Source organism: Portunus trituberculatus, chromosome 17 (genome assembly GCF_017591435.1).
Source record: "Portunus trituberculatus isolate SZX2019 chromosome 17, ASM1759143v1, whole genome shotgun sequence".
Classification (NCBI taxonomy): Eukaryota; Metazoa; Arthropoda; class Malacostraca; order Decapoda; family Portunidae; genus Portunus; species Portunus trituberculatus.
In genome coordinates this window covers 19,904,700-19,917,199 of record NC_059271.1, presented here as the reverse complement: position 1 = coordinate 19,917,199, position 12,500 = coordinate 19,904,700, and the positions used below count along the sequence as shown (strand labels likewise).

The 12,500-nt window shown below is 38.6% G+C and overlaps 1 protein-coding gene across 2 annotated transcripts in view; it reads right to left on the bottom strand.

Moving 5' to 3' along the window:
* The window catches only part of LOC123504990 (calmodulin-binding transcription activator 1-like), a 697,746-nt gene that overhangs the window by 101,372 nt on the left and 583,874 nt on the right, over positions 1-12,500 (bottom strand). For both annotated transcript variants that reach the window (XM_045255981.1, XM_045255980.1), the window contains one exon: positions 6,253-6,344. In XM_045255981.1, the coding sequence (XP_045111916.1) occupies positions 6,253-6,344 (92 nt within the window). The remainder of the gene's footprint in view (positions 1-6,252; positions 6,345-12,500) is intronic.

Below are 12,500 nucleotides of genomic sequence, written 5' to 3'. Positions count from 1 at the left end.
CTTAACACACATTCAATTCCTTCCTCCTTCCACCTCGCTCCTTCCGCCCCTCGATAAGCTATCACTTCGGCGTCCTTGGTAGCGCAGACCGATTTCCTGATTGGCACAAAGGTAAAAGCTCGCACTGATTGCCAGGTGAGTGGACGTGGCATGCTGTGGTTGGCTCCCTGGCTCTCTTTCACATATTTCTTTTTCGTCGGTTTTTAGAGAGTTATATCTTGCGTTTTGTTTGTAGGCGCTCTTGTCGTCTTATTTTCTTCACAAGGGCTTGAGAGATTGGTGGGAAGAGAGAGATTGTGTAGAGATACCGAAAAGGGATCTCTCTCTCTTTCTCTTTCTCTCTCTCTCTCTCTCTCTCTCTCTCTCTCTCTCTCTCTCTATGTCGTTATCACTATTATTATTATTATTATTATTATTATTACTATTATTATTATTATTATTATCATTATTATTATTATTATTACTATTATATTTATTATTATTATTATGATTGTTATGACTATTATTATTACTATTGATATTATTATTACGATTATCATTATTATTATTATTATTATTATTATTATTATTATTATTATTATTGCTATCATCATCATCATCGTTACTCTTCATGATTATGAACTAAATACGACGCGGGTCCATTCACTCCCTCATTTAACAGACAGGAAAGCAGTACCACTAAATGCACTTATCCATTAAAACTTGCTATAATACTCAAATACTCTCTCTCTCTCTCTCTCTCTCTCTCTCTCTCTCTCTCTCTCTCTCTCTCTCTCTCTCTCTCTCGCGCGCGCGCAATTAGTATCCAGCAGGTACTTTATGTGAGAGGCGCGGCGGATTTCAAGGCTAGTCAGTAATCTCATTTGTCAAGAAAATGTTGAATCTGAACACTGGCGAGGCGTCTTGTCTCCCACGGGTATCTTATTACGAGGGGATAAATCACAAGGTTATTTGCGTTTATTATTTGGTGTTACGGAGTGTAGTTGTTGATTTTGCTGCTGCTGCTGTTGCTGCTGCTGTTGTTGTTGTTGTTATTGATGTTGTTGTTGTTGTTGTTGTTGTGATGGTGGTGGTGGTGGTGGTGGTGGAGTTCATTGTTGGTATTATTATTATTATTATTATTATTATTACTATTATTTTTATTATTATTATTATTATTATAATTTTTATTACTATCATTATTATCATTATAACTGGTTGTGGTGTTGTTACTCAAAATTATTCATGTCAAATTGTCTTTCTATTCCTAAAATTGAAATGTCAAGAAGAAAAAAAGAAGATAAGCTGATGAAAACATCTTTAAGTCTCACAAAAAGATGTTCATAAAGAGAAAGAAAAAGAATACATCCATACTTTTTTTGTTCTCCCTTTGTGAACGCAGTCGTCCCCTCTTAAAAGGAAATAATATTCACAAATGGTGTTCTAGTTGGTATGGAAGGCCTGTTTTCGCGGCCTTATGACCAAGACACACACACACACACACACACACACACACACACACACACACACACACACACACACACACACACACACACACACACACACACACACACACACACACACACACACACACACACACACACACACACACACACACACACACACACAGACACACACACAAACACACACACACAAATTTTTCAGACAATTCATTCGTGTTCTCATTTTTTTTTTATACCAAATATGCAGAACAAAGACACACACACACACACACACACACACACACACACACACACACACGTTTTCTTCTTTGCTTTCCTTTTCTAATATTTTTTCTCCCTTCCTTTTGTTGGCCTCGTCAGTCATCGCATGTGTGGCACCACTGACTCTCTGGCTTATGAACTCTTCCCACATTGTTGGTAATACCTTGCGGTAAAATAAATACAGTGATGAAGTTTTAATGCAAGGTGTTACGAGGAAGACGAAGGGTCCCCTGCTTTGAAGTATCCACTACGGGAATTCATTATATTGTTTAGTATGTCAATAAAATTACTACTTTATATAGGGTGAGGACGGTGTAGTATACAATATAGCAGAAGTACATCTAGTATCACTATTGTACAAATAATGGTATTTTATATTTATAAAGTTAGAGTTTCCTTGAGTTGTGGCAGTAGGGGGAGAGGAGGAAGAAGACGAAGAGTATAGGAGGAGCAAATGGAGGAAAATGACGACGACGACAGGAAGAACGAGAACAAGAATACTAAACAACAGCATAGGCAAGAACAAGTAGAATAAATAGAACAAGAAGAGGAACCAGAACGAACAATGACAAAAGAAAAGGTAAAATACTAGCGTGCCACACCTTCCCCGCGTGTCTTCAGGCGTGCCTATCCATAACGAACCAAGATACTCGTTTGCTCGGTGACTGAATGGACGATGTGAGTAACAGTTCAAATAAACTACTAATAAAAAAAAGACTTACATAACCACACTGACAGAAAATGGGCACATACTGTGAGGACACGCACCGCCAGGCAAAATATAGAGAACTTCCACGCCTGCATAATGAACATTCGCCTTCCACTAATTCAGCGCTGCATAATTTCAACATATTAATTTGAGATAACAGAAATACCACCTTATATCGTAAATCTCCATCAGCATTTAATCTTCTTCCTGTGAAAGATTATTCTCATCATGAAGGCTACATCAGCGTTCTCCTTCCGCCAGCCAGCACATCACCATAAAGCAGTCTTCGATTACAGGAACGTGAACGCCGCCTCACGCCATCACGCCACACTCACGCACCCCTATGCACTGTCTGCTACCGGCTGCCGGCTGCTGTGTAAGGTGTTTCTAGTGCCATGGGTATTGGTGCACAAGGCTAAATTTCGAGCGCTCGCGCGCGCACGCACGCACACACACACACACACACACACACACACACACACACACACACACACACACACACACACACACACACACACACACACACACACACACACACACAGTACTTCAACAAAGAAAGGTAAAAAAGCAACATGTGTGTGCGTGTGTCCTAGCCATCCCTGTCTCATACAGACCCATGTCTCAGGAAGTCCTAGCTACGCCCGCCCTTCATGCCATGCCCGCCTCGCGCCTGCACCATGCTCACCGTCCCGCTGCCTTGGGTCTTTGAAGAGGCAGTGCGAGGAACAATGGGAGCCACTAAGCAAAACTTTCTGCTGCTGCCGGCAACAATTCAACAACCATGACTAGACAAAGAAGAAAAGAAAATCATATGCACTTTGCCAACGCAATTCTGTTGTTCTTTTCAATTTTTATTTATACAGAAGCAGCAGGTAGGCTACCATTGTTTCATACAAATATATGTGTATATATATATATATATATATATATATATATATATATATATATATATATATATATATATATATATATATATATATAACTGCTCGTTGACAGATAAATAGGAGTTCCGTTATAGTTATCTGCATGTAACTCGTTTGCATTGTGCTATAGTTCATGTTTCAGTGTGTGTTTTACGCATTTTCCAGGCCAAATTTACAGGGCTATCAACAAACAAGTGATATAACAACGATTGTAAACCTTATCATTCCATTACCTGGCCCGCCTCACGCATCACCCACCGCCCCTGGGGTCCCTGTCAGCCCCGCACACCAATAAAACATTATGTCATCCACTGACAATTTTCTAGATCAAATGCAAATCCATGTTGGAATAAATATTACTGAAAAAAGTTAAATAAATTATAAAAAAAAAAACTCGCTCATTTCAAATTCCAGGATTTTCTGGAGACAGGTTAACTTTTCCTTCAGACTTCGCCGTGGAGACTGCTTGGAATTTGATAACCAACCACCGCCATGCTATGAATCCTTGATCTGGCCATGCGGGCCTCCGACACTGTCTGTTTCTCGCCCTGTCCATCTGAACCACGTTGAAAAGAAAATAATGATAATGAAACCAAAGTAAAATCCTTTTCACTGAAAATACCCAACATACATAAAATCCCTGCATTAGCAATCATATAATTTCATACAGTGAGGGATGAAGGAATAAAGTTGAAAAGAATTTGGCATTCAAGTTTTGCGAAATTATTCCGGCGCTGAAGACACCCATGCGTGATAACACGTCTGGCTTCAGTGTTCAATATAATATTAAAAATTAGCGTGTGTGGACCACCTATGTCAGGAAGAGAATACCAGAACGTGTAGCATTACTGCGCCTCTTTATGTGCTGGCTATTGGTGACTCACTCTCATCAACGGCGCCTCAGCCAAACCAGTAAATTGACACCTTCCTCCTTCATTAGCCGCAAACAAATGAACGTGCAGGCGAAGGAGACTTGGAACACGAAGATGAGAAAGAGGAATGAATAAAGAACAAGGAAAGTATTGATGAGAGAGAGAGAGAGAGAGAGAGAGAGAGAGAGAGAGAGAGAGAGAGAGAGAGAGAGAGAGAGAGAGAGAGAGAGAGAGAGAGAGAGAGAGAGAGACACCCAGACAGAGAGAGAGAGAGACCCAGACAGAGAGACACAGACCGTAGAAAGGTAACATTAATTTCGTCAATGTATAATCGAGTAATCTTGGTTGTTACCCGCTAGTTCCTTACCCGGCCTTGCCATCACGCCCGCCCGCCATTACACACAATCATCATCAATCGGCTATTACCGGGCAAACATCTCCTGCCAATCGTGTTGAGACATCGTACTCTGATTGCCTAATTGACGTACACATATATGGATGGGTAGACAGGCAGACAGACAGATAGCCAAGAGAAAGGATATATACAAATAGATAAAAAGATATACATGGAGACAGGCAAATAGGCAGATAGATAAAGACAGATAGATGGGCACTGATATAGCTAGACGTACACAAGTCAGTTACATTATTCTCTCTCTCTCTCTCTCTCTCTCTCTCTCTCTCTCTGAATTCGAGAAATACCGCAAAAAAAAGAGAAACCTTAACTAGAGAGATAAGAGAATTGTTTGTAAAATATATGTAAAAAAAAAAAAAAAAAAAAAAAAAAAAAAAATGACTCAAGATTAAGAGAGAGAAGTTGGATGAAATAAAAAGAAGGTTAAACAGAAAAAAAGAAACGTAAATTGTAAACTACCACCACCACCACCACCATCACAACTACATCCACCATCACCACCACCACAACGACACTAGCACTACACGAACCATCATCAACAAACACGGCTGAGTCAGATTTCCTTCCACAAAACTGTCTCCTATATACTCCCCTCCCTCTCCTTCTCCTCTCCCTCCTGCGTCCTCTTACCCGTCTCTCCCTGTGCTGCCTCATCAAAGACCGCGTCCCCTTATTCGCTCCTTCATCTCCGTTTCTTCCCCCTGCTCCTCTCATCATGCTTCTGTGCTTCTTTCTTTTATTTCCCTTCGTTTTTGCTGTACTACTCTCCTTTGTCCTCCTCCTTCTCCTCCTCCTCCTCGTCTTCTCTTCTATCATATGTTTCTATTCTTTTCTTTTTTTTCTCTCAGGCGATTTTTACTGTACAACTCTACTTCGTTCTCTCTTTTTTTTCTTTTTTTTTACTCATCGTTATTGTCTTCGTTTTCTTTGGTACAGTCATCTTCCTTGTTTTCTTCGCAAGGGTACTTTTCATTCAGCAGGATCTGAGGTTCGCTTTTCCTCATTGACACATATTCATCACTTTCTCTCTCCTCCTTCACCTTTCCTTTCCTTTCCTTTCCTCCCTTTCATCATTACTACATGGACACAAGTAACTGTGAGTGTTTTACAATGGTGAGTGGGGATGTTAGTCCTCTCTCACCTCTGGACGTTAAAAAGTTGGTATTGTCTCCCGAAACGTTTCCACACCCAATTTCGTTCACTTCCAAAAGGTTCGAGTGTAAGTTACTGGTATTGTGGAAGTGTGTTTTCATGGTTCTATTTTGAGTTTTACAAGAGTTTAGGGCTTTTTTTCATGAAGCCAATGCTAATTCAATAAAAATTCAAAACTTTTTATCATAGTGATAGTTTAACGAGAGTTAATCATTATTAATGGATATAAATACGAGTACCTTGGGAAGTCCGACTCTTCATGTCTGTGGACCTTAAAAACAGTCCTTTTGAGAGTTCTAAGCGTTAAAAATATGAGCTTTAGTTTCAAGGATAAGTCAAGCAAATACACGCGACTGAACTAACGCAGAAATAATGTTGGTGAAGTGGTGCAGGAAAAGGAAGGCGCCGTGAGCTGTCTGGTCTTGAAGGGAAAGGAAAACACCTGATTACTGGACAGCCTGGATTAGACTCAGCTTACTTCATTGGTGTTCCAGCGGTGACGTTGGCTGGGGATGTGGTCTGCCCGAGGGATGCTTTCCAGGTTCTCCGGCAGCCTGATCTTCTCGCAGTCTGCAAAGAGAGAAACAATCATTGTAAGTTTCTATACATATTCAGTTTTCCTAATGAACACTCCACTCATACAAAATATTCCGGCCATATCATTTTTTTCCTGTCAAAAATAAGATTTCCTCCAATAACAATCCCCCACACAACATATATATATATATATATATATATATATATATATATATATATATATATATATATATATATATATATATATATATATATATATATATATATATATATATATATATATATATATATATATATATATATATATATATATATATATATATATATATATATATATATATATATATATATATATATATATATATATATATATATATATATATATATATTAGGTAAGGTCAGATTTACGGAGTGTGTTAATAATTTGTATATGGACTTTACACAGATGCTTGCCAATGCCATTGCTTTATCCCAGTGAAAATTCCACACGTAATATTGCCTCCTAAAAATTAACCCCCTGCGATAGAGATCAAGTTAGGTTAGGTCCAGTTCAGCGAGCTTGCTTATGACGGTAGTATTTGTGAATGAACTTTACACAGAAGCTTGTCAAGCCACCAGTTTTATGGTAGTCGTAAATACCAGGTGCTTTACAATTTGCGATATTGAATGGAATGGTAACAAGTGCTAGTAGGAGTACGCGTGTCATGATACTAAGAACACCTCTGCTTCTGATCGTGCCGCCAAATATAAAATCACGCTCCTTCAATAACCAACGAGCGCCCACAAGACTAGAATCGTGGTAACGTATGCGAGACGTTATTACTACATTGCGTTACGTTGCTCGTTAGAAAGGCAAGACCACACTGGCACAGACTAACGACAACAAGTTACATGTCTACAGGTGCCCGTGAAATATAAAACCTGCACGTGATTATTGGTGCAAATACATGATACTGGTACAAGTAGGTCATGGAAAAGTTACACTAAAACAAAAATTATACGTAGGAATTACATTGCAAATATAACACTAAAAAAAAAAAAAAAAAAATAAGAATGAATCGCACATTTTTAGGTAAAAAAAAAAAAATAAGGGAAGAGTCATAATCAGACTGTCCATTAATGCCATAAAATAAAATTGAAAAGCCTTGCGTACCAAGTAATGTATATGAAAATGACTGCCAATACCTGCACAGAAAAAGAAAAAATGAAACTGATGACTCTACACATAAGCATACAAATTAACAAAACTTCTACATGCATAACCAAAGAATAAAGGACACTGAAATATATAACATGAAAGGAATTTTTTATTTATCAAATTATTCATCTATTTTCGCTCGCGTCAATGAAGAAAAGCGTAGATTATGTAAAAAACACGAATGATGAAACTTAAACGTACAATATTCATAACTCAAAAGAAAAAAAATTTAACACGAATGGCCTCTTTTTTTCGTCGCCAGTAATAATGTGCAACGAAGGATATATATATATATATATATATATATATATATATATATATATATATATATATATATATATATATATATATATAAACACTAAATGAACTTAAACATACATCTCCAACTCGAAAACTCATATGAGGCGTCAAAATATATAACATGTATGGAGTCCTTTATTTTTTTGTCCGCGCTACTGTGCAAACGTGAGATATATTTTACACAGGCGTGGGCAAATGCTGCATATAAAGTGGCACCTGAGGGAGGCCCGCGCCGGCCCGCATGGCGCCCTTGACACGAAGCCACACAGCCAGCGCCGCGGCTAATGGGAAGCACCCAGATAATTCTAAACCATTCGGCCTTGGGGAGGGATTTTAAACCAGGACTTTACTACTGGGAGGACTGAGCTTGAGCCGAGGAGGAAAAGAGAGAGAGAGAAAAGGACACACAACACACACAAAAAAAAAAAAAAAAAAATACTTGCCACTTCATAACCACAGTGGTGACAGTTGCACACAAGCAGGAAAATTACACAGCTATGAAAACTGCTTACACACACACACACACACACACACACACACACACACACACACACACACACACCTCATTACCCAACAAGGGGGCAGGGCAGGTAGAGTTCACGCTACACACACGGGTATTCACCGAGTATTCTTTTCCCTCGCTCTCTCACTCTCAGCCACGAATATCGACACGACCAACTTTTATCATGAAATAATTTAGGTGTGTGAGCCGAGCAGGTGTGGCTTGGGGTTAGGGGGGAAGAGAGAGAAAGAGAGAGTGGGGAGGGAGAGTGCCAGGTTCCAGGTGCCAGGTGACCCTCCCCAAGTCCCCCAACGTAGAACGAGTGGCATGAGGACACGAGGCAGACAGGTTCACCCTTGCACTGGCGGCATTACGGACACGCCTCATATCGACACGAAGGAATGCAGCGCCGCCGTGTTATTAGAGGCAGTGAGGGGGACGCGCCCGACTAACTAGCGAGCCAGCCAGTCCATCAGGCCGAGAGAGGCGTGACCAGTCAGGCATAAGCTAAGGCTGTCCACCACTCCTGTTCCCTCATCCTCCTCCTACTCCTCCCCCTCATACTGCTTCTGCTTCTACAACGAAGTTTAACTCTTTCATTTATACAGCACACGAAATTCATGATTAAACACACACACACACACACACACACACACACACACACACACACACACACACACACACACACACACACTCAGACACAGACACAGACACACACACACACACACACACACACACACACACACACACACACACACACACACACACACATCGCCTACCAAATCTAGTCTAAAACCTTTTAAAATGAGAGAGAGAGAGAGAGAGAGAGAGAGAGAGAGAGAGAGAGAGAGAGAGAGAGAGAGAGAGAGAGAGAGAGAGATTATTTTATGAACACACTTCAATATGGTACAGTTGCACATACGTATACACCATTATACAATCACGAAAAACGAACACCAATCAGTCAGAATATATATATATATATATATATATATATATATATATATATATATATATATATATATATATATATATATATATATATATATATATATACATACATACATGCATTCATTAATACAGGCATAGATAGGAACGCAAGAAATGAATAACATATATAAATAGCTTGGTATGTAGACAAGGAAAGACAGATAGATAAATAAACGAGAATACAAATATAGAAACAAACAAAAAGACAACACACAAAAACAGGAATGGTGAATGAAGCTGGAAGAATAAGTCTCTCTCTCTCTCTCTCTCTCTCTCTCTCTCTCTCTCTCTCTCTCTCTCTCTCTCTCTCTCTCTCTGTCTCAACATCTCACAACACAACACATGGTTTCGCATACATCACTCTCAACCACACACTCATTTTTATTCGCACTCTTACAAACACATCACGCAGCCCACAGGAAGATTATACATTGAGGGATGTGTAAAGGTGAAGAGGGGAAGGGGAAAGGAGGGGAGAGGGCTCACTTACAGGATGGTGGTACTAGGGAAAAGAAGGAGAGGGGTGGTATGAAAAAAAAAAGTTACGAACCACATATTCAAGGACAAAAGTTATAAAGTAAAAGAAATAAAAATATGTTTATGAATATGTATTGAGTTGCTCATTCCATAATATAACACCACAAAATATAAACACACACACACACACACACACACACACGAACATAAATATTATATGGATATGCACATGAAGACAAGTAAAATTAACTCGTATATCAGTTACCATGTGTGTGTGTGTGTGTGTGTGTGTGTGTGTGTGTGTGTGTGTGTGTGTGTGTGTGTGTGTGTGTGTGTGTTAATAGCAGGTGCAGTAATATTAAGTCTCTTTCTCTGTCTGTGTCTCTCTCTCTCTCTCTCTCTCTCTCTCTCTCTCTCTCTCTCTCTCTCTCTCACACACACACACACACACACACACACACACACACACACACACACACACACACACACACACACACACACACACACACACACAACAAAAATATTAATCACACATCCACCATAACACATTTAGCATTTCCTGTTGGCAAAAGGTCAAAGGTGCACGGGTCATAAAGTCAAGGGAGGGTCAGTCACGTGATCCATTAAGCATTACAACTAATTGCTTCTAATGGACTGAAGCCAAGAATGAAAAAAAGTATACATGCCATTACTTCTTGAATAGTAATTAAGGGGAGGAGAAAAAGAGAGAAAAAAAAAACTATTAAAAGAAGAGTTATTTGCTTAGTTGGCTGTTAAGGGACACGTGATACTTGATAAGGTGAAGGTATATTAAAGCATGGGAGTGTTATAGTGATGCTTTTTCATCGTTATCTTTTTTTTATTCACTTTTTTTGCTAATGTTAGTGTATTGTGTTTTCTTAATTTTCTTTTAGTTGTCAGTGGTGGTGTTGTTATTGTTGCTTTTGTTTGTTCGATATCTTTCTTATTCTATGATGTCTTTTTTCTCGTTTTCCTTCTTCTTCCTCCTCCTAATCCTCCTCTATCTTACTCTTCCTCCTTTTCCTCTTTCTCCATCTTAACTATTTTTTGTATTATAATTTTTTTGGTATTCCTTTATCATCCTCATGTTCATTATTATTAGCATTGTTATTGTTGTTATCATTATTATGTATTATATATATTATTGTTGCTATTATTATTATCATTATTGTTGTTGTTGTTGTTGTTATTACAAATATTACTACTTACACATTTCATGTATTCTCATTTTCTATATTATATTACTACTCCCTCCTCTTCATACTCCATTTACTTTCCTATTTTTAGACAAAACTCAAGAATGGATACATATGAATCAAGCTGAATTACTTACATTTATACGATTCTATTTCCAGAAGTATTCACTGAGCAAGGAATTTAACCAAGACACCACACATGTTCCTTGTCAATTTCCAGGTACACGCGCAGAAGTACTTGGCGAGTATTGGCTTCTTCTTTCAGTGTATTATGGAGTGAATGAAAAATGTGACCAGGAGAGATGCCTTAGAGTGTGCAAAATGTAGATGAATAGTGGATTGATTGAGTGATTGAATGATTGAAAAAGTTTTGAGCAGGAAAATAATGGTTATATAATGACATCAATGGGAGAGATTGATTAACTGATTGACTGACTGACTGATTAATTACCTGACAAGAATTTATGAACTAGAGAGACAAGGATACGTATGATATGACGCCAATCAATTGATCGACTGAATGAATAGGTTGACTGACTGAATGAATGACTGACCGACTGAAAATTTGAGAAGTACGAACGAGATTGTGGTAAGACGCTAAATAATTGATATATTGATTGACTGACTGACATTCTTGACATGAAATAATTAAGTCAGCTTATGACGGAGACGGATGGACTGACAAGATTTTCAGTTCTAGCTATAAATAAGAGCCAATGGAGGAGAACGAGGCTTGATTTAAGATTAACCACTTCGGTACTGGGACGCATTTTTACCTTGAGTTTTGGATGTGAATAGACGATTTTATTTACATGAGGAAGCTTCTATGGAGATAAGAAGATTAATGGCCAGAGCCTTCACTATTTCAATCCCTACCTAAGTATCTGAAGCTGTATAAATTCCTCAAATAGTAAACAGAATAAATATGAAAATATGTCCAGGTACTGAAGAGGTTAAGGTTCCACACAACAACGATGCTCCTGCTGGCACAAAATACTGAATAACCGAGAGGATGCAGAGATGGATGATAAGCGGGGGTGAATCAATAGTGGGAATGACGGACGCAGGAAAGTATGTGGACTCTGATGAATAAATAGCAAAGTATCCATGCACCATATCAACTCTTATTTATTTCTGAAGCTTTTGTATTTTACCTTGCTGTCATTTTCTATCGTTCATCTTATCTTGCTTTAACATATTCACTGCTACGGTATTTCCTTGATAACGTTCATAGCAAAAAGAAAAAAAGTGAGCATGAACATAGAAAGAAGAGATGATTGGAGGCTTCTATTTTCTCTCAGGTAAGAACTACTTGTATATTAATCCTGCAGTTAATTAAGGGTAAAAATTATCTAGCATTGAAGATACAAAGGTGAAGAGAAGACACGGGTACCCTACTCATTTTCTGCCCCTCTCTCTCTCTCTCTCTCTCTCTCTTCTCTCTCTCTTCTGGTCCACGCACTCTTTAAACACATCAATATTTTCGGGAACATATGACCCTTCCC